Below are 22,285 nucleotides of genomic sequence, written 5' to 3'. Positions count from 1 at the left end.
GCGACATTATATCATCTGAACTGAACATAATGATGGTACCAAGAAACAGCTCTTTTTAGTAACTGAACGTAACGACCTTTGCACCGAACAACACATTGACTTGACTGAAGAAGATATAATCAGCACACAATATAATGATAGTACCATTTAACTGTTCTATTTCACGACTGAACAAAATGAATAAAGCACCCAACAGCATATCATTGCAACTGAACATAATGAAAGTATCACCAAATAATACACTGCCTCAACCAAACAAAATGATAGTACCACTCAATTGTTTATTTTAATGGTTGAACATAATGAGAATGGCACCAATCACCATTATTATAACCGAAAATAATGACTGTCACACCTCACATTATATCTTTTTTACTCTACATAATTGTGTTACAACATGCCTGTTTGTTTCAAGAACTGAACAAAACAACTAATGCACCCGACACTACATTGACTTGGCTGAAGAAAATGTAATCAGCACACAACATAACACTTCAATAACTGAGCACATTGGGATTTCCACCCAACATATTCGGATTTCCTCCCAACATATTGTATCTCAGACTCAACAGAACGACATTCAACCAGGCATATCATTCAATCTTAACATAAGACAGTCCAGGCGTTCCATACTTTTTACGTCTTATGTCCCCCTGCGGTCGCATCGCAAATTTTATTGTTAAATTCACATTATTTTAGAGCCTTTAATTTATGCGGTAAGTCTAGCGCAAAATTAACATAATGTTTTGCGTTTCTGACCTCTTTTATTTGCGTTTCTGACCTTTATTATATTTTGCGATTCTGACGTATAATATATTTTGCAATTCTAACTTATGTTATATTTTGCGTTGCTGACCAGCGAAACATTATTTTTCCAAACTCTAAGAATAACGTACATCCGTGTGGTTCATTTAAAAATATATTTCTGATACACATGTACCTCTAGGCAGGGATTTAATTATAATTGAATAGCAGTAATTCATTTCCATGCTAAAATCATTGTTCATATGGATCATTTTCATTTTCTGTAATAACAAAATTACACATAAATTAAAGATAACTTTTCTTTGAAAGTTTGAATAATTAAAATAATATGTTATTATAAAAATGGACACTGTATTGAGGTGCGGCACCTTTAACATTCGGTGCTGCAAGTCAATCGGAACATCTCGGCTATTATCAATAATCCCTATCCGAAGACGAACAGTTGCGATTGGTTGGTATACGAGAGTAACATATGCCACTGAACTATGGAAGCCAATATCAAACATAGGATCGTCCAAGGTTTAAGGTGCATAGCCGTGTTTAAAATAAGATATAATTTCGATGTGATTGATAAATAATTAAGAAAGTTGGGAGTCTACTGAAATTGAGTTTATTTTTGCATTTCAAACTAGTCAGTCAGTTAACAAGTAAATCATGGTAGTATTTTTTCTTGAAATACTTTAGTAACCAGGTGTAACCAGAACAAATTTATACGTAGCGTGAATACAAAAATATGCATTCCTTCTACACCCCTGAGGTCCGTCTGTCCGTCCTGTTACAACAAATATACTTGATGAAAAAAACAACAACATATAATCTGCTACAATGAGCAATGTTATTAATAGATGAAATATAAGATTGGTGTTTTGTACGATGTGTGTTCATTCAATTGCGTCACTAATGCGCCTCAATACTGGGTGGTATTACGTCGGAAGTTATTGAAAAACCAGATGTGTGTTGTCATTTATACTAGCTAGTTTTATTACTGCAAGATGAAAGAAAAATAAGGGCGTCAGCTTCACGAAATATGATGAATTGTGCCAGACCTCTGACTTGCCTCAACGGTCGCTTTTTAGGTGGTACAAAATAAAAATAGTCAAACTGACATTACAAATGCCCCTTCCCCCTCCCCTGAATGTATAATTTTGGGCCCAGAGACAGGTGAAAAATAAGTAGTGGTTAAGCAAAAACAAAGACAGACCCGTCTACGAATAAAAAGCGCGGGAAAGTTTTTTTCAGAATTGACGAACAGTTTAGATATACTTGCAGATTGTATAAGAACAATGTGCTGTCAAAAACGTACATGTAGGTCTACCTGCATGCCACCGGCCTTGGCGGCCTTTGTTAAATCCATGACAATGCATGCAGTCAGTGGCTTATTTTAAGTGATCGCTGATTTAAGTTCCTAGAAGCAGACTTGCCCACCCGCCTTAAGTATTCTCATGTGATTTTTTTCTTGTTTCCCTTATGGAAGAAAACTATGTACAGGGTTATGCTCAATTTCTGCTTTCACAGAGTGGATTTCGAGACTGAAAAATCATTTTCAAAATGTATATCTGTTAAATGGGTGATAATTTAAACGGGTCAATCCGGAGTTCAACGGAAAAGACCAAGAAGACGCGAATCTTCAATCGCAAACTTTTCTGCCCTTTCCGTCATTCGAAACTTCCTCGGCTATTATCCACAATCCATTGTGTGGCGATATTTTGAGAGACCGGTGTCCACAATCCTTATCCGAAGACTGACGGAAAGGGCCGAGTAGAAGTTTGACGAAAATGACCGAAAAGTTGCGATTAAATTGTAAACAATAACTCTACCCGTCGAAGTTTGTTTACAGTACAGTTTACCAGTGTTTACGCTTCCGCAGCATATCGTCGTGGGAAAATGGCATGCCTGAGGTAAGTAAACATACAGTATAGCTGAAAATTGGGGCATCAAGAGTGCAATACTTGACCTCATATACTCATGTACCTATGCCTGGTGTTTGGACTTTACACCTCCTGGATGTCATCCCTGGACGTTTCACCCTCAAAACCCTGGTCAGTGTATCTTTGTGCTTCTTGCTCTGAATTTGTGTTAGATGATGATTTAGCAGTTTCTGGTGATGGATGTAATTCTTGGCAACACATTGATTGTAATTCAGGTGAGTACCTATAATCATTTGCAGAGTAAACAAAAGAATATCCAAAACTTCAGCATTTGCTGCTGATGTATTGTTTATAATGTTTAAAATAAAAAAATAAACATGGACCAAGCTTTTATCTGAATTAAATCACGTCATGTACATATCTGTCCGGACACATGGTACTGTAGTGTGGACAATTTATGTAATTTTGATACCCTCGACGACAGGCCTCAGATAAAAGTGTCAATATAATCAGAAATAAACAAACTAGTTTGTTAGTTAGGAGGAGAACCTAGCTGTTCTGTGTTAAATTTTCAGGTTTCTAGGTTTGAAATTATGAAATCTGTATAGAAAAATGTTTAAAAAGTTTCCGGTTGACAGTCCCCGACCAGTACTCCCGGCAGTAGTCCAACTAATGAGCTAGATCTAATTACACTTGTCAAAGAGACACCGAGATAATTTTGGATGGGCCCTGTCTTTTTCCGATGGTTTGACAGTAAGATAAAAGTCTGTAAAATGGTTCAAACCGTTCACGCGGAATTCAATAGGCTAGCTAAACTGTATGTAAAACATAGATATATGAAAAGAAACATGCTATAAAATGTATTTATCACTGTTTATTATTACTTTCTTTTATCATATATAGAAAGCTGAAAAGGTGGTCTCCAGATTTTCATTAATCTTATTAATTTAAAAAAGTATATTTCCTTAGTCAATTTATGTATGGGCACGGTGCGATCATAAAAAAAAACATTATATTTTATTTCAAAACTCAATAATTAGATAATATCTGTATAACAAAACATAAAAATGTCATGTTCTGATTTGAAGCACAGGACCCCCATTTTAACAAAATATTCCTAGCGCGTGTAGTATCACGGCTGCCGGGGCAGCGTTATTGACAGCCTTATTTTGATTTAAATACAATAGTGTTAAGTTATAAAACTTGGGGAGAAAAAAGATCAATATTTATATTGCATTTACATGTCTTAATTATATTTAGTCAGGAACTTAGTTTGAAGGCCTTCATTATAAATATATTACCAAAACTCTTTGAAACCCTAGAAAAAAAATTTAATTCGTATTTACAAATTATTATTTCGTAATTACGAAATAACATTTCGTTTTTATGAATTAATATTTCGTAAAAATGAATTAATAAATTTTGTAATTACAAATTATTATTTTGTAAAACGAATTAATATTTCCTAGAAGTATTTCGTATTTACGAATTATTATTTGGTAAAAACAAATTAAGTTCCGGTAAATAAGTGTAGAAAATGTCACTTTAAGGGCTCTGTAGATATACCCTATATAGGTTTCATGAAATATCATTAATGATTGACCAAACCTTGACCAAACCATCTGAAAGCATTTCTAAAGACTGCTAAATTTAAACTGTTTGAGTTAAACAGCTGAACAGTCCCTATACACATATCAATACAATTCAGCCGTTTTTAAACTGCTAGTTTGTTGTGATTTAATATCCCATTTTAAAATTTATTACACCAATGGAAAGCTTTGGATCTTAGCTCCGTCAGAGTATATACTTCAACACATCTTTTGACACCAAAGTATTTTACTATTAAACCTACCATATGATACAGATACATACGATTTCAGTGAGATACGAAACCGGTTTATCTGTACTCGTAAACTGATAATAATAGCCTGTCTGCTTGTTCGGAAATTGTTTATCCGTGTATTCCTAATCCTATATAAGCAGAGCAAGTTCGTAACAATGTGAAGACATATAAGATGAATGGAAGGACCTTGTAAATCTGTGATCATGTTAAGCTGTCGATATCGTTTCTATAAAAGACCGATACCTGGGTACCTGTTATCCATATATCTATTGACACTTTTGCCAAGACAAGTAGTAAACTTTGTATTTGCCACTTTAAACAATTTCTTGTTCATCTTTTGTGGCATAAAAGTTTTGGATCAGAACTGTATTGAAATATTACTAGAATAACACACATTGGTTTAACCTTGTTTTAATTTGCATATTGGTATCCCCTTTTCGCAATTCTTTTTGTCCGAAAATGGAAGTACTAAATTTTCTGCTATTGTTTTTTTTTTCCTTACAATGATACAAACATTAGTGGTAGATCTATAATAGTTTTTATCTGTTTTTGGACCTAAACTGTCCATCTATCAAAATAATCATTACCATGCCCAGTGCCCTGATGACATACAACTTTTCCCTTATTCATCATTTGGTAAAATTTAAGAAAGAAATGAAGAAATTAGTTGAATTTTAAAGATTTGAATTAAGCAGTTTATTTATTATTAAGCCACATGCAGAAAATGACATCAAAGTCACATGGTATGGACACACTGTTTTATACTTATGTCATAGCAATGATCTTTTCAAACTTCCCGCTATGACAAACAGGTAATAGCCTATACTTATAATAGGGTATCACTGTTTATCAATCAATGTATAAGTATTGGTTAGAACGGCAAATCATGCATTGTTCTTCCATTCCCCTTATAAGTCTTCCTGGCACAAACTCAGCAATGTAAAAGGCCCATTATGCCCAAAAGATGCAATTATTTTTATTTCTAAATAAAAGCTTTTTATTTTTGGTGTCTTGTTACAGGAAGTCAAAATACTAGTTTGTTCACAATTTGCTACTTTTATGATAAACAATTTCACATACAACTCTACTTTCTTTATGTGTAAACCATCTAAAATGCTCTTAGACCATTTTTAAAGGGTTATAAAACTCATGTTTTAAAGTTAACAAACATATAATTAAGTGAAACCTGCGAAATTTGTGTAATGGACATCCAGAACAATTCATTATGAATATGAATGATTTTGATATCAATTACAGAAAATTTTTAAGCAGCACGCCTCCAGATTCATGTTAATTTTCATGAAAATTTTGTAAAATATTGTGAGATGAACAAATAAAGTTATTAACATATTGCAATCGGCACCTACAATCCAAGAAAATACCAAAATTTAAAAGTGGTCAACGTATGTAAAGACAGCCCTAACTGAGTTACATGTAGTTAGGCAGTGAAATATGGTGATAAAATACTGCAAAATCAGTTTTAAACCACATATAACATGTAAAATTAAACTTGGATCTTGAATTTTTTTACCTTTCTTAAAGTGTTAATTAGTACATTTTGCTAATAATTGATTTTATTGAAATATTTTGGCGTGTAGCTGTAATTTTTTTATAGCCTCAGCAGAAAAATAAAATATTGTATAAGTTAATAATAAGTTAAATATTGTCATACAAATAACATTAAAGATGTTATATGTCATATTGGAACACGAAAAAAAAGAAGAATTTATATGTAAAGCAGGAGTACACCTTCCATGCTAATTTTTATGAACATTCAAAATGTATTCAAATTCTAAAATATTGTGAAGTCAGCAAAGAAAATATTTTATTTACACAATGCAAACAGCACTTACAACCACTTTAAATTACCAAAAAGGGTCAAAGTGTGAAAAAAGTAGCCTTTACTTGTGACTGTGTTAGTCATGCGGTAGAAATATGGTGATAATACTGCACAATTAGTCATTAATTGCACACAACATGGAAATTATTAATTATTACTATTATCTTAAACTTTTTACTTTTCTTAAAATGTAAGTACAATTTTCTGATGTTTGATCTGGAGGCATGCATCTTTAAAAGAGAAAAATATTTGGATTAATGGTTATACAGTGAATTAATGAATATAATAAGGTGAGGACTGTCTGAAATTAAAGAATGGATAAAATCCTTTTAAAAAACATACACAACATTGTGATCCTAAATGATATACTTTTGAAATATTTGTCAATCTGTATAAAAGACTTGAGTGTTACATACATACATTTGTTTAAAGGCTAGAGAATGGTTTTGAAATTTAATAATTGACCATAAATCGGGGGGAGGTATTTCTAATAATAATACATGTAATAAAATTGGAGAGTATAAGGTTTATTTTATATGAAATTATGTATTGTTGGTATATAATGATAATAATTAATTATACATTTCCTAAAAAAAATGAAGCCTAAGTGACATTGTGTTAACTCTTATGTTTTATTTGAAGTAGCATTGTGTCACGTACATTTGAAGTTTTGTAATTGTTAATTACATGTGCATGTATAATTATGTTTATTTCATTCAGACAGGAAGTTATCCTGAATAACAAACACACGTGACTGGTTCACATGGTGTTGACTAATTGTGACTGGATGTGACTGGTTCACAAGGTAATGACTGGAATGGATTGTTACATTAAAATGTAGTGAAAGGCAGGCTGAAACTTGTACATGTAAGTGGTCATTTACCATAAACTAACCATGATCCTGCAATTTGTATAATGAATTTGCCCTGCTTTGCATTTGGAACAGTTCATTCTAATTTTAAGGTATTACATGTGTAGATGTATAATTAACACTTTTTCAAAAGGCATTGAAAACTTTATATTAATAAACTGTATTATATTCTGGTCATAAATACCAACAATTACAAAAGTTTACGATCTTGTTAGAAAAATACCGTATTGACAATTGAAGTTTTTTTTTTTGTATCAGTTTTATACAACAACAAAAAAAAGAATATGTTTACATTATCTGAAGAAAAAGACTTGTTATTTTACATCAAATAAGAAGAGGGTGGGGTAAGTGAACCTGTCAGATTCTATATCAAAATACAAAAAAATGAGCTATAAATAGAAAATACAATAATTTGAGCTATTAATAGTTATAATAGAACCCGGTCAGACTGCTTGCATGGAAGTATCTTTGCAGTCTCGTCTTTCTCATATATATAATAGTGTCATGGCTAATATCTCTTCTGGTCTCATTGTGGTAATGGTTAATTATGCTTGTACTCAAGGGTTAAATTTTTGATGTTTCAAAATTTAATTTAAGCTATAAGAAAATGATTCTATCATAAATTGGAAAGAAAGGATAGTGGGTTTTTAAGTTAATATGAACTTGGTCCTTATATTGCTGGATGGCCTAAAATCGTCCCTATCCAATAGTCAACACTGTAACTGTGTATGTGACTGTCACAAAGTATAAACAATTGTTTGTTAATAAAGAAAGCAGTTGAATATTTCAAACAACACAGTAAATTGATTGTAACTGCTAAATTTCATCAACATAGAATGCTTGTATCAATAGAAAACATAGTGTCTCTAAACAAGCACTGTAAAATGCTTAGGGCAACGAATCATGGTCTCCTTTTGATATGTTATGATGCTCTATATTTCGGTCAAGTCCTTTTCCTAATTAACATTAAAAAACATACACACACTGGCACAGAGGCTTACATCTCTTAGAACATAAGTAGATTTGAAGTGTTATTCAGAAACTAACAATTCTAAATTGGCAGTCTTAAGAACTTAAGTTAATGTAAATACTTAAAGATCGTGGTTTGATGGTAAACCTAAATAACATATCATAACATAACCAAAACTAGAAATGTGTCATCATGCCACAGATGCCCCTGCATGCAGCCAAAATTTCAGATGTTATAATATTTAGTTCCAGATTTGTTTTCACAAATTATTTTTTTCATTTTAAGTTCAAAGCCCTTAAAACTGTTCAATGTTAACACAAACCATTTTCATACAATGTTCAAGGCACTGAAATTATTCAGTCTTAACCTTTTAACAAGAGCGATCAGTAATCACATGTGTCGCCTCATGATGGCCAATTTCATGTTGGGACAAATTTTGTGACAGACAGACAGACGGACAACTAGACTTGGTACTGATCATTCCTGTAAAGTTTGGATAAAATTGCACCAGTAGTTTATGAGGAGTAGTCCGGACAAGCTTTTGCGTATCTGGCAACACACAGAAAAAAAACACCTTTATATCAAAGGGCCATAACTCAGCCAAAAATCATTCAACCGGAAAACCCGTGCAATATGCGCAAGGACTTGAGCTACAGATCAATCCTTTTAAGTTTCATTGAAATTGCATTAGTGGGATAAGAGAAGTAGTCCGGACAAACTTTAAAAATAAAAATTATTTAAGGGCCATAACTCTGACAAAAATCATTGAACCGAAAAATGCTGACAATATGCACAACTATACTTGGTACTGATCATTCCTGTAAAGTTTGGATGAAATTGCACCAGTAGTTTATGAGGAGTAGTCCGGACAAGCTTTTGTGTATCTGGCAACACACAGAAAAAAACACCTTTTTATCAAAGGGCCATAACTCGGCCAAAAATCATTCAACCGGAAAACCCTTGCAATATGCGCAAGGGCTTGAGCTACAGATCAATCCTGTAAAGTTTCATTGAAATTGCATTAGTGGTATAAGAGAAGTAGTCCGGACAAACTTTTAAATGAAAAATTATTAAAGGGCCATAACTCTGACAAAAATCATTGAACCGGAAAATGCTGACAATATGCACAACTAGACTTGGTACTGATCATTCCTGTAAAGTTTGGATGAAATTGCACCAGTAGTTTATGAGGAGTAGTCCGGACAAGTTTTGTGACGGACGGATGGACAGACAGACGGACAGACAGACAGACGACGGAGAAGTGATCCCTATATGTCGCCACTACTCCGTAGAGGGGACACAAAAATAGCATATTGCATATTTGTAGCCAAAATAATGGCTACATACATTTCCACAAAAGTATGAGTGCTGAAACTGAAAGTTCAAAATTTTTCCAACATTCAGGAAAGATAAGTTTGTCCAAAATCATTGAACCACGACCAAATTCAAACTTAAACTGCTTATTCCTTAGATGTATCTATATTATTTTCAAAGTGAAAGGAACATAACTCTGCTAAAAAATCATCAAACCATGACCAAATTCCAACTTGACCTGCCCATTCCTTTGACATATCCATATGTCAAATTTGAGTTGAATATGTAACACTGTTGGGTAGATAATGAACAGAAACTATAAATTTCATATTATTTTCAAAGTGAAAGGGGCATTACTTTGCCAAAAATTCATTGAACCATGACCAAATTCTAACTATGCCTGGGTATTCCAAAAACATATCCATATGTCAATTTTGAGTTGAATTTGTTGTACCGTTGGGGAGATAATGAACGCAAACTGAAAATTTCATATTTGTTTCAAAGTGAAAGGGGCATAACTCTGCCATGCCAAAAATTATTGAACCATGACCAAATTTGAACTTGACCTGCGCATTCCTTTAACGTATCCATATGGCAAGTTTTGAGTTGAAAGTGTTGTACTGTTGGGGAGATAATGAACGGAAACTGAAAATTTCATATTGTTTTCAAAGTAAAAGGGGCATAACTCTGCCAAAAATCATTGAACCATGACCAAATTGGAACTTGACCTGTATTTTCTCATGACATATCCATATGTCAAGTTTGAGTTGAATCTGTTGTACCGTTGGGGAGATAATGAACGGAAACTGAAAATTTCATATTATTTTCAAAGTAAAAGAGGCATAACTCTGCCAAAAATCATTGAACCATGACCAAATTCGAACTTGATCTGTATTTTCCCATGACATATCCATATGCCAAATTTGAGTTGAATGTGTGCAACCGTTCTTGAAATAATGAACGGAAACTGATGATGACGGAAGGAAGGAATGACAGAATGACGGAAGGATGGAATGACGGAACAGGGTAACACTATATGCCCCGGCCATTACATGGCGGGGGCATATAAAAAGTGTGGCATAAGCATAACTTGACTTAGCATAGCATAAACATAGCATAAAAAATAGTGTGGCATAACAAAAATAGTGTGGCATATGAATAACATAGGCATAACAATGATAGCATAGCATTGCATAATATAACACAACACATCTGTTTAAAAATATAACAGCACATAAGATAATCTCACTACTTAAATGCCAGTATTGTCCATCTGTCAAATTTATTTTTAAAACTTTGCATTAAGTGTCCTATATTTTACTGAATGTTGAACCTGATGACCTAAATATTGTTCTAAAATTTGACTTATTTGTTTATATACATGAACATGTACATAATGGTGAAAACATTTGCATTAATGAAGTATTCATGAGGTACGGTATGTAACTAAAAAGCAGATACAAATGTTAAACAAAAGATAAAAATAAATCTGGTTAGTGGCAAATGTTAATGAAAATGGATGTACTCATGTATGTATTTATTAAATTGGATTAGATTTTCATCCATATTGTCTTTCATACTGGTGTGTAAGATCTGTCATAAATTGTCAATATTAGTTCAGTTTTAGGAAAATCTGAACTGATGAAAACAGTGTCTATTCTAGGAGGGATGGGGGGATTCACCTATATTTTTGAGAATTATTCCCCCCTATTTTTTCAGAGGAAGGGGGAAAATTTTACAAAGAGAAAGAAGGAAAAACCTCAACAAAAGTAATAAAGTCTCACTTTTCGATAAAAATCCCCCCCTGTTTTTCGAATCCTAGAATAAACACTGTGAAAAGTGGGGTATTGTTTTGATAAAATAGTTTACACAAATCTAAAAAAGAAGGTAGGTACAAAGGATATATTTAAATAATTAGAAATTCCTTACTGTAAATTGATTTACATGTATTTGATAATTGATCGATGTCAGAGTGGAGGGTGTATAAATGTTTATTACAATAAAGCATCAAACAATAATTAAGAAAAACAACAATTAAAAAAACAATTTGTATGATCTAGAGTACCAAATTGATATTTTTAAGGCATAGATAGGATGTTAAGCAAAATGTGAGCAGGTCCTGTAGGTTTGAATCCTGCCAGGGACTTTGGAATCTTTTATGTGAGGAAACTATCCAGCTAGCTTACGAAATGTCAGTGGTTCTACTCGGGGTGCCTGCTTGTGCCTGAAATAATGCACAAAGTCAGGCACCTGAGGTCTTCTTCTAACAGTAAAGCGGGATAATGGTCATATTATCTCTTTATAAAGTGTTGGTTTGACATAAAACTTAGGGGTGTAACAATACGGTAAAAACTGTATTGCAATATATTGCCATTTTGGCAAAGCGTATTGCAATATATGACAATATGTATTGTCGTGTATATGTTTTGATGTAAAGATGGGGTAACATTATATATTATTATTATGATATGTAAATATTCTTAGTAGAAACTTAATCTTCGGATGTTTCAAAATTCAAAATTGTACCAGTTCATGTTAAATGTTGAATTCTGCTTATGCCGGTGCTAGGGGCGTGGATGGTAGCTTGCACTTGACAGTACCGTCCATGAACAGGCTCTGCAACATTTTCAATTTTGGGCTTTCTTATGAGATTCTTATTTTCTCTATTTTAATAAAAATGTAAGGACTAAATAGAAAGTAAAGTGTTGATAAACAAAACTAGTCGCGCATGACCTTTCACATCTGGGTCGCTTATGTAAAATACGTGGCCAGCTTATCGACCTTTAAGTGTACCAGTTGTCGGATATTTTTATCATAAGTTGGCGCCAATTAAATTCGCCAATTAAAGATTGTATGCTAAATTTGTACGAAATTAGAAGGCAATTAATTGAAAATTATAATTTTTATAAAATACCGGTTTTCCTAAAATCGTTTCATGGTACGAAATTTATTTTTTCATATTGCAATATATTGGTATACCGGTAAACTGTTACAGCCTTACATAAAACTCAACAAAAAAATAAACAACAACTATCATAAATAACAACTGTGAAGCATCAGACTTATGAATATATAGGGAAACAAATTCTTATTTAATGCAGCAGGAAACACTTGATATTTTTTCTATTCATTAAATAAACTGTAGGAAAGTAGGGAAAAAATTACATGGTGTTTTATTTTCTTTAATTAAGATGTTTTGTATTGTGGCAAGACTAATTGCTTATCGTAATGGTATATCCACTTTAGTAACATTATATTATTCTAATTGTTGGTTAAGACTCCTCTTATTGTTACATAATAGTGTTTTTTTTCCTTATATAACTACTACCCTAAAACGGTACTGTTCCCAATAGAAAATAGACATTAAAATTCCCAATTTCCAATGTTTAAATTCCCAAAATTGCTGTTCAAAATTGCCACAAGGCCAAGTGATTTCTCTGAAATCATTTAAATACAATATTTTCATACAAATCACCACTCAATAGTTCTACCTGGACAGTGGAAGCTGTAAGCTGTTTTTATTCATGATGACTAATCTTAATTGTAGCTGAAAAAATGCATGAAAAAAATCCCAATTTAATTAAAAATAACGCATTTTTTCCAAATCAGTCTGGTACCGGCACCATTCCCAAAGTAGAGAAAAAAAACGCTGCATAATACTCCTTACAAATGTGTACAGTTATAAACCTTGGATTTTGTTGAATATCTATTGGAGATAGTCAGAGTTATAGCCCTCTTTTGGAGTTATGGCCCTTGATAATGCAAGAATTTTTTTTTTTATTCTTGTGTAGCAAAAGTTTTTGCTTTTGTTACATGTAAAACCAGAAACATAGTGGCTATGCTTATTCAAATGCATCAGCCGTTCAACATAATTTTTGGTGACAACATAGTGGAATGTGGAAACATCTATGTCCTTAGTGTGGAAATTTGTCTAGTTCATACAATTATCACTGGTTTTTGATGAACTATCTATAGATTTTTATGTAATTGTTATAGAAGTTCTTACCATTCATTATGTTGTATTTTTATTTTTTCCACAGGGTCAGAATGAACAAATAGAAGAGGATAATTGATGATCCAGTTTATTGTGGTCCAGTGGGTAGAAATCATTTCTTTCAAAGTGCTGGTGAGATTTAATGATTTCAAATGGATTGGTCTACCTTAAAGTGGACTGGTCTACCTTAAAGTGGATTGATCTACTTTAAAGTTGATTGGTCTACCTTAAAATGGATGGTCTACCGTAGAGAGGATGGTCTACCTTAAAGTGGATTTGTCTACCTTAAAGTGGATGGTCTACCTTAGAGTGGATGGTCTACCTTAGAGTGGATTTGTCTACCTTAAAGTGGATTTGTCTACCTTAGAGTGAATGGTCTACCTTAAAGTGGATTGGTCTACCTTAAAGTGGATTGGTCTACCTTAAAGTGGATTGGTCTACCTTAAAGTTGATTGGTCTACCTTAAAGTGGATTGGTCTACCTTAAAGTGGATGGTCTACCTTAGAGTGGATGGTCTACCTTAAAGTGGATTGGTCTACCTTAAAGTGGATTGGTCTACCTTAGAGTGGATTGGTCTACGTTAAGGTGTTTTGGTCTATGTTAAAGTGGATTGGTCTACCTTAAAGTGGATTGGTCAACCTTAAAGTGGATTGGTCTACCTTAAAGTGGATTGGTCTACCTTTAAGTGGATTAGTCTACCTTTAAGTGGATTGGTCTTCCTTAAAGTGGATTGGTCTACCTTAGAGTGGATTGGTCTACCTTAAAGTGGATTGATCTACCTTAAAGTGGATTGGTCTACCTTAAAGTGGAATGGTCTACCTTAAAGTGGATTGGTCTACCTTAGAGTGTATGGTCTACCTTAAAGTGGATTGGTCTATCTTATAGTGGATTGGTCTACCTTAGAGTGGATTGGTCTACCTTAGAGTGGATTGGTCTACCTTAGAGTGGATTGATCTACCTTAAAGTGGATTGGTCTACCTTAAAGTGGATTGACCTACTTTAGAGTGGATTGGTCTACTTTAGAGTGGATTGGTCTACTTTAAAGTGGATTGATCTACCTTTAAGTGGATTGGTCTTTCTTAAAGTGGATTGATCTACCTTAAAGTGGACTGGTCTACCTTAAAGTGGACTGGTCTACCTTAAAGTGGATTGGTCTACCTTAAAGTGGATTGGTCTACCTTAAAGTGGATTGGTCTACCTTAGAGTGGATTGGTCTACCTTAGAGTGGATTGATCTACCTTAAAGTGGATGGTCTACCTTAAAGTGGATTGGTCTACCTTAGAGTGGATTGGTCTACCTTAAATTGGATTGGTCTACTTTAAAGTGGATTGATCTACCTTAAAGTGGATTGGTTTACCTTAAAGTGGATTGGTTTACCTTAAAGTGGATGGTCTACCTTAAAGTGGATTGGTTTACCTCAAAGTGGATTTGTCTACCTTAAAGTGGATTGGTCTACCTTAAAGTGAATTGGTCTACCTTAAAGTGGATTGGTCTACCTTAGAGTGGATGGTCTACCTTAGTGTGGATTGGTCTACCTAAAAGTGGATTGGTCTACGTTAAGGTGTTTTGGTCTATGTTAAAGTGGATTGGTCTACCTTAAAGTGGATTGGTCAACCTTAAAGTGGATTGGTCTACCTTAAAGTGGATTGGTCTACCTTTAAGTGGATTAGTCTACCTTTAAGTGGATTGGTCTTCCTTAAAGTGGATTGGTCTACCTTAGAGGTGGATTGGTCTACCTTAAGTGGATTGATCTACCTTAAAGTGGATTGGTCTACCTTAAAGTGGAATGGTCTACCTTAAAGTGGATTGGTCTACCTTAGAGTGTATGGTCTACCTTAAAGTGGATTGGTCTATCTTATAGTGGATTGGTCTACCTTAGAGTGGATTGGTCTACCTTAGAGTGGATTGGTCTACCTTAGAGTGGATTGGTCTACCTTAGAGTGGTATTGATCTACCTTAAAGTGGATTGGTCTACCTTAAAGTGGATTGGCCTACTTTAGAGTGGATTGGTCTACCTTAGAGTGGATTGGTCTACTTTAAAGTGGATTGATCTACCTTTAAGTGGATTGGTCTTTCTTAAAGTGGATTGATCTACCTTAAAGTGGACTGGTCTACCTTAAAGTGGACTGGTCTACCTTAAAGTGGATTGGTCTACCTTAAAGTGGATTGGTCTACCTTAGAGTGGATTGGTCTACCTTAGAGTGGATTGATCTACCTTAAAGTGGATGGTCTACCTTAAAGTGGATTGGTCTACCTTAGAGTGGATTGGTCTACCTTAAATTGGATTGGTCTACTTTAAAGTGGATTGATCTACCTTAAAGTGGATTGGTTTACCTTAAAGTGGATTGGTTTACCTTAAAGTGGATGTCTACCTTAAAGTGGATTGGTTTACCTCAAAAGTGGATTTGTCTACCTTAAAGTGGATTGGTCTACCTTAAAGTGAATTGGTCTACCTTAAAGTGGATTGGTCTACCTTAGAGTGGATGGTCTACCTTAGTGTGGATTGGTCTACCTAAAAGTGGATTAATCTACCTTAAAGTGGATTGGTCTACCTTAAAGTGGATGGTCTACCTTAAAGTAGTTTGGTCTACCTTAGAGTGGATTGGTCTACCTTAAAGTGGATAGGTCTACCTTAAAGTGGATTAGTCTACCTTAAAGTGGATTAGTCTACCTTAAAGTGGATTGATCTACCTTAAAGTGGATTGGTCTACCTTAAAGTGGACTGGTCTACCTTACAGTGGATTGGTCTACCTTAAAGTGGATGGTCTACTTTAAAATGGATGGTTTCCTTACAGTGGATAGGTCTACCTTAAAGTAAATTGGTCTACCTTTAAGTGGATTGGTCTACCTCAAAGTGGATTGGTCTACCTTAAAGCTGCATGCCTCCAGATGAGCCAAAATATTTCAAGAAAATAAAACTTGAGAAAAATGTATTGAGGTTTAGTGAAAAAAGTAAAAAAAGTAAAGATAAAAGTTATACTTTCCATGTTATTTGCGATTGATGGCCAATTTTTCAGTTATTTTCACCATATTTCTACTGCGTTACTAATGCAGTAAGGGTTAATTTTGCATGTTTTAACCTTTTTTTTGTAATTTACATTGGTTGTAAGTGCTGTTTGAAATGTGCATATTATTTTCTCTGTTAGCTTAACAATATTTTACTTTTGAATACATTTTCAAAATTGTCATGAACATTAGCAGGAATCTGGAGGCGTGCTGCTTTAAAGTGGATAGTCTACCTTAAAGTGGATTGGTCTACCTCAAAGTGGATTGGTCTACCTTAGAGTGGATTTGTCTACCTCAAAGTGGATTGGTAGACCGCCTCCGTGGTCGAGGGGTTAGAGTCGATGACTTCTTATCCAGTCACCTCACTGGCGTGGGTTCAATCCCTGGGAGATGCTTTGGTAGTTTAGCGCGGAGGAAGGTAGTCTAGTACTGGTGTAACTCTCCAGGAACGATGGTTAGGAAACTACCCGCCTATTTGACTGAAATACTGTTGGAAAAGGCATAAAATGAAACAAACAAACAAAGTGGATTGATCTACCTTAAAGTGGATTGGTCTACCTTAAAGTGGATTGGTCTATCTTAAAGTGGATTGGTCTACCTTAAAGTGGATTTGTCTATCTTAAAGTGGATGGTCTACCTTAAGGTCTATCTTAAAGTGGATTGGTCTACTTTAAAGTGGATTGGTCTACCTTAAAGTGGATGGTCTACCTTAAAGTAGATTGGTCTACCTTAAAGTAGAGTGGTCTACCTTAAAGTGGACTGGTCTACCTTTAAGTTGATGGTGTACCTTAAAGTGGATTGGTCTACCTTAAAGTGGATGGTCTACCTTTAAGTTGATGGTGTACCTTAAAGTGGATTGGTCTACCTTAAAGTGGATTGGTCTACCTTAAAGTGGACTGGTCTACCTTAAAGTGGATTGGTCTACCTTAGAGTGGATTGATCTACCTTAAAGTGGATTGGTCTACCTTAAAGTGGACTGGTCTACCTTTAAGTTGATGGTGTACCTTAAAGTGGATTGGTCTACCTTAGAGTGGATTGGTCTACCTTAAAGTAGTTTGGTCTACCTTAGAGTGGATTGGTCTACCTTAAAGTGGATTGGTCTACCTTAAAGTTGATTAGTCTACCTTAAAGTGGATTAGTCTACCTTAAAGTGGATTTGATCTACCTTAAAGTGGATTGGTCTACCTTAAAGTGGATTGGTCTACCTTAAAGTGGATTGGTCTACCTTAAAGTGGACTGGTCTACCTTTAAGTTGATGGTGTACCTTAAAGTGGATTGGTCTACCTTAAAGTGGATGGTCTACCTTACAGTGGATTGGTCTATCTTAAAGTGGATTGGTCTACCTTAAAGTGGATGGTCTACCTTTAAGTGGATTGGTCTACTTTAAAGTGAATTGGTCAACCTTAAAGTTCCACACCCCAAGTGTCTGTGGTTATTCCATCATCAGTTTTAACGACTGAAAATTTATCCCTTTGGTACTAATAATCAGAACCAGGCCAGCCTGTACATCAGCCTGAACCTAGTTATACTGTTGGCTTACTTACTGTAAATTTTCGTCTTGACATCCCCAAATATGATAATGGACAGTTCCAAAAACAGAAGCTAGGCAAGTCCATTTCAGAAAATAAGTAATAAAAGTAAGCTATTGCTAGGTTTCTCAGGACACATATACGGTAATTAATGTTAATACATTGTAATAACCAGCATTCATTTGTTGGGCGTCCGTGGTTGAGTGGTTTAGGTCATTGACTTTAAACCACTCACCCATCACTGATGTTGGTTCAAATTCTGACAGGGACTTTGGAAACTTTCATGTGAGGAAGCTATCCAAGTGGCTTACAGAACCTCAGTGGTTCTACACAGGTTGCTGTTTATGCCTGAAATAATACACGGAAGGGCACCTGATGTCTTCCTCTGCTTGTAAAGCTGGAAAGTTGCCATGTGACCTATATTGTGTTGGTTCGACCTTAAACCCAGCATTCATAAACAGGTTCTGGAGGTTTTTTTACGAAACAGCTTTTTCATTGAATAAATATTTAAGTTAAATTCCTTTCAGAACATTCTTTTTATCTTAATTTTAAAATTGTGATATGATATTTTTTTTTTATTTTCAGGTAAATGGGGAAAAGGATTTCTCCAGTATGATCAAAGACATTGTATCACATTATATAATACTCCAAAATGAAGTGCAATATTTGTAATGTAGAGACACCTACAATCAGAATGCCATATCATTAAAGTGTAATCTGTATACCTTACCAGAGAAAACGGGAATCAACATGGAGGGGCAGGGTGATAACTGTATCCATGGCAGCAGTGAGAATACACCTCTTCTTGTAGAAGAGACTGGTTCAGGAACTGTAACTGGGACAGAACATTGCCAAGGAGAAGTTAATCAGACATCGGGATTCACTTTGAAACATTTAATGATTGTTCCTATGTGTGCCTGTTATTTTATTGCTGGATGCATTTACTTGTATATTTTCCCTCAGTACATTCAAAAGGTGATGGAGAATAGTGATGTGCAGGATTTTCCACACAAAATTTCACCACATGTTCCACATGTTATTTTTTCCCAACGTAATTATGTTTTTCAATCTCAGGAACAGACAGTTTCCGATGGGTGCTCTAATGTGAACAAGTCTGATGAGGCATACAAGAAGTTTGACCACATTCAACAGGAAACGGCCAAATGGATTATTTATTTCAACATATCGGTGCTAATACCGGCAATGTTAGCAAATTTGATCTGGGCATCTTTTTCTGATGTGCTTGGACGGAAATTTGCCATGTTCCTATGCTTGGCTTCGATGACAATACGTTTAACTATTTTCACATTTGTTGTATACTTCAAATTAAGTCTAGTCTATGCGTTAATTGGCAATTTTATCGATGGACTGGCTGGGTCTTATACTAGTCTCTTTGCGATACTGTTTTCATATGTGTCTGATATTACATGTACCGGAAAGCAACGAACCATAGCAATAGTCGTAGTAGAACTTGTGATCGGACTTTCATTTACGGCCTCATCTATAGTATCCGGACATTTGATAGATCAGTTTGGCTTCTTTTATCCGTCGATGGTAAATTCTATCATATCTGCAGTAGGGATTTTGATACTTCTATTTCTGGTTCCAGAAACTATGCAACGCGATCGAACAGAGCGACAAGTTAGACCGACTGTCTGGAAAAGTTTGGCGGAATCTTTTAGATTCTATTTTTGTGATGGAACGAAAATTAAGCGTGTAAAATATGTTTTATTAATGCTTTCATTCTTCTTCATGGGTATACCAGCAATGAGTAGGATGTCTATAGAAGTACTGTATCAGTTAGGTCGACCATTCTGTTGGTCGCCAACAAAAATAGGCTGGTTCGGGGCCATCAAGATGATTGTGGCGTCATTATTTGGTATCGGAAGTACTTATATATTTAAACGTTGTGTGGCAGATGATACCATTGCCTTCTATAGTTTGATTCTAACTGCGGCTGGCTACGTGGTGGAGGGATTGGCCAAGACTGATTTTGCCTTATATAGCGGTAAATATGTTGCTGTTTGTTTGTTTCATTTTACGCCATTTCCCAACAGTATTTTAGTCATATAGGCGGGTAGTTTCCTAACCATCATTCCTGGAGAGTTACACCAGTACTAGACTACCTTCCTCCGCGCTAAACTAGCAAAGCATCAAGTATGTTGCAAAATATTTTATATGTCTTGTCTTACATTAAACAAAAGTTATTCAAATGCAGGCATATTTTAATTGGAATTTAATTGATTTTGATTGATTTTGAATAGTTGCTGTATATTGTCAGTCTTGTAGGAAGCTGTTTTGATAAGATTGATAGCTTTATTGAATATAATGGATGACATTTATCGTTTTTAAACATATCAATAAATACCCATCAAAATATGTTATACATATATTTCTATTATATCTACATAAAACTGTACAATTATAGTGAAGGTTTTTAGTATAATTATGCCCCCATTTCGAAGAAAAGGGGGTATATTGCTTTGCACTTGTAGGTCCGTCGGTCCGTCGGTCCGTAGACCAAATGGTTTCCGAGTGATAACTAAAGAACCCTTAGGCCTAGGAACTTCAAACTTGGTATGGTGATTGGTCATGACCAGTAGATGACCCCTATTGATTTTGGGGTCAAGGGGTCAAAGGTCAAGGTCACATTGACCTTGTAAGCAAAAACGGTTTCCGATCAATAACTAAAGAACCTTAAGGCCTAGGAACTTCAAACTTGATATGGTGATTGGTCATGATCAGTAGATGATCCCTATTGATTTTGGGGTCAAGGGGTCAAAGGTCAAGGTCACATTGACACCTTGTAAGCAAAACGGTTTCCGATCAATAACTAAAGAACTTTAAGGCTTAGGAACTTCAAACTTGGTATGGTGATTGGTCATGATCAGTAGATGACCCCTATTGTTTTTTGGTAAAAGGGGTCAAGGGTAAGGTAAAATTGACCTTTGTAACAAAAGGGTTTCCTAATAACAAAAAGACTTTAAGGGCCTAGGAATTTCCAAAATTGTAGGTGATTGGTCAGACAGTAGAGACCCCTTTTGTTTTTGGGGAAGGGGGTCAAAGTAAAGGGTAACATTGCCCTTTTGGAAAAAGGGGTTTTTGATCAATAAAAAAAAAAACCCTTGGGCCGGGACTTAAAATTTGGGTTGGTTTTTTTGGAAAATGAACAGATTAACCCTATTGTTTTTTGGGTTAAGGGGTAAAGGTAAGGTAAATTGGGATTGTAAAAAAACGTTTCCCGATAAAATCAAAAAACCCTTAGGCCTAGGAATTAAATGGTATGGTGATTGGTCATGCCCACAATGCCCCCTATTGTTTTTGGGGTTGGGGGTAAAAGGTCAAGGTAATTGACTTTGAGAAAAAACGGTTTCCGATCAATAATAAAAAACCCCTTATCAAAGGGAATTCAAATTGGTATGTGATTGGTCTAAACAGCAGATACCCCTATTGTTTTGGGGTTAAGGGGGTCAAATTTAGGTACATTGACTGTAGAAAAAAACTTTTCCGTAAAAGAAGAACCCTTGGCCTAGGATTTTAAATTATATGGTGATTGATGAAGTAGATCCCCTTTGTTTTGGGAAGGGTAAAGGAAGGTCACATTGATTTTGGGGAAAACTTTTTCCGATCAATAAAAAAAATCCTTGGGCCCTGGGGAACTTAAATTTGGGATGATTATTGGTCATGAATAATGCCCCCTATTGAATTGGGGTTTTGGGGCAAAGGGGCAAGGTCACATTGACCTTGGGGGAAAATGTTTCCCAATCAAAAATTTTAAGCCCTTTGGGTAGGAATTTAAAACTGTAGGTGTTGGGTATGCCCACAGATGATTTTTGTTTTTTGGGGTAAGGGGGTCAAAGGTAAAGGTAAATGACCTTGTATTTTAAAAAGGGTTTCCGTAATTAACTAAAACGCTTAGGCTGGAATTCAAATTTTATGATTTTGGTGTGAAGCAGATACCCCTATTGATTTTTGGGTAAAGGGGGCAAAGGTTAAAGGTCATGACCAGTATACTGAAACCTTTTTTGTTTGATCGGGGGTCAGAAGTCATAAAAACTTAAAAGATAATTGGTTTAAGGGGGCATCCAGTTTTACAAAATATTTTTTTTAAAATATTTAGAAGATGTTAAACCAAAATTATGTTTTTAAATACTAAAGGGCATTTATTTTTGACAAAAAATTTTTATTACAGTAATGTGATAGGCCCCTTCGGGCCTCCATTCCAATAAAAAGGTTTGATGTCATGCCTTACCCTGTGATAAACAAGGTATTTTTCCCCAAAATT

General features: G+C 34.8%; 1 protein-coding gene across 6 annotated transcripts; it reads left to right on the top strand.

Moving 5' to 3' along the window:
• Positions 1 to 2,616: 2,616 nt before the first annotated feature.
• LOC132742322 (proton-coupled folate transporter-like) lies at positions 2,617 to 20,158 on the top strand. Of its 6 annotated transcripts, none has more exons than XM_060730687.1 (4): positions 2,617 to 2,663; positions 7,037 to 7,121; positions 13,512 to 13,597; positions 18,586 to 20,158. In XM_060730687.1, exon 4 carries the CDS (start codon positions 18,751 to 18,753, stop codon positions 20,071 to 20,073), a length of 1,323 nt encoding a protein of 440 aa, XP_060586670.1. In that variant the 5' UTR covers positions 2,617 to 2,663; positions 7,037 to 7,121; positions 13,512 to 13,597; positions 18,586 to 18,750; the 3' UTR covers positions 20,074 to 20,158. The 6 variants fall into 6 exon arrangements, with proteins under 6 accessions (XP_060586670.1, XP_060586668.1, XP_060586673.1 ...); XM_060730685.1 differs by having other exon boundaries at positions 7,037 to 7,183; XM_060730688.1 differs by lacking the exon at positions 2,617 to 2,663 and adding an exon at positions 6,409 to 6,506.
• The last annotated feature ends 2,127 nt before the right edge of the window (positions 20,159 to 22,285 follow it).

This window comes from Ruditapes philippinarum, unplaced genomic scaffold, assembly GCF_026571515.1.
Source record: "Ruditapes philippinarum isolate M1 unplaced genomic scaffold, ASM2657151v2 ctg14623_1_1_1_1, whole genome shotgun sequence".
Classification (NCBI taxonomy): domain Eukaryota; kingdom Metazoa; phylum Mollusca; class Bivalvia; order Venerida; family Veneridae; genus Ruditapes; species Ruditapes philippinarum.
Note: the sequence above shows the minus strand (reverse complement) of the source record. Positions and strands in the feature narration are given on the sequence as shown.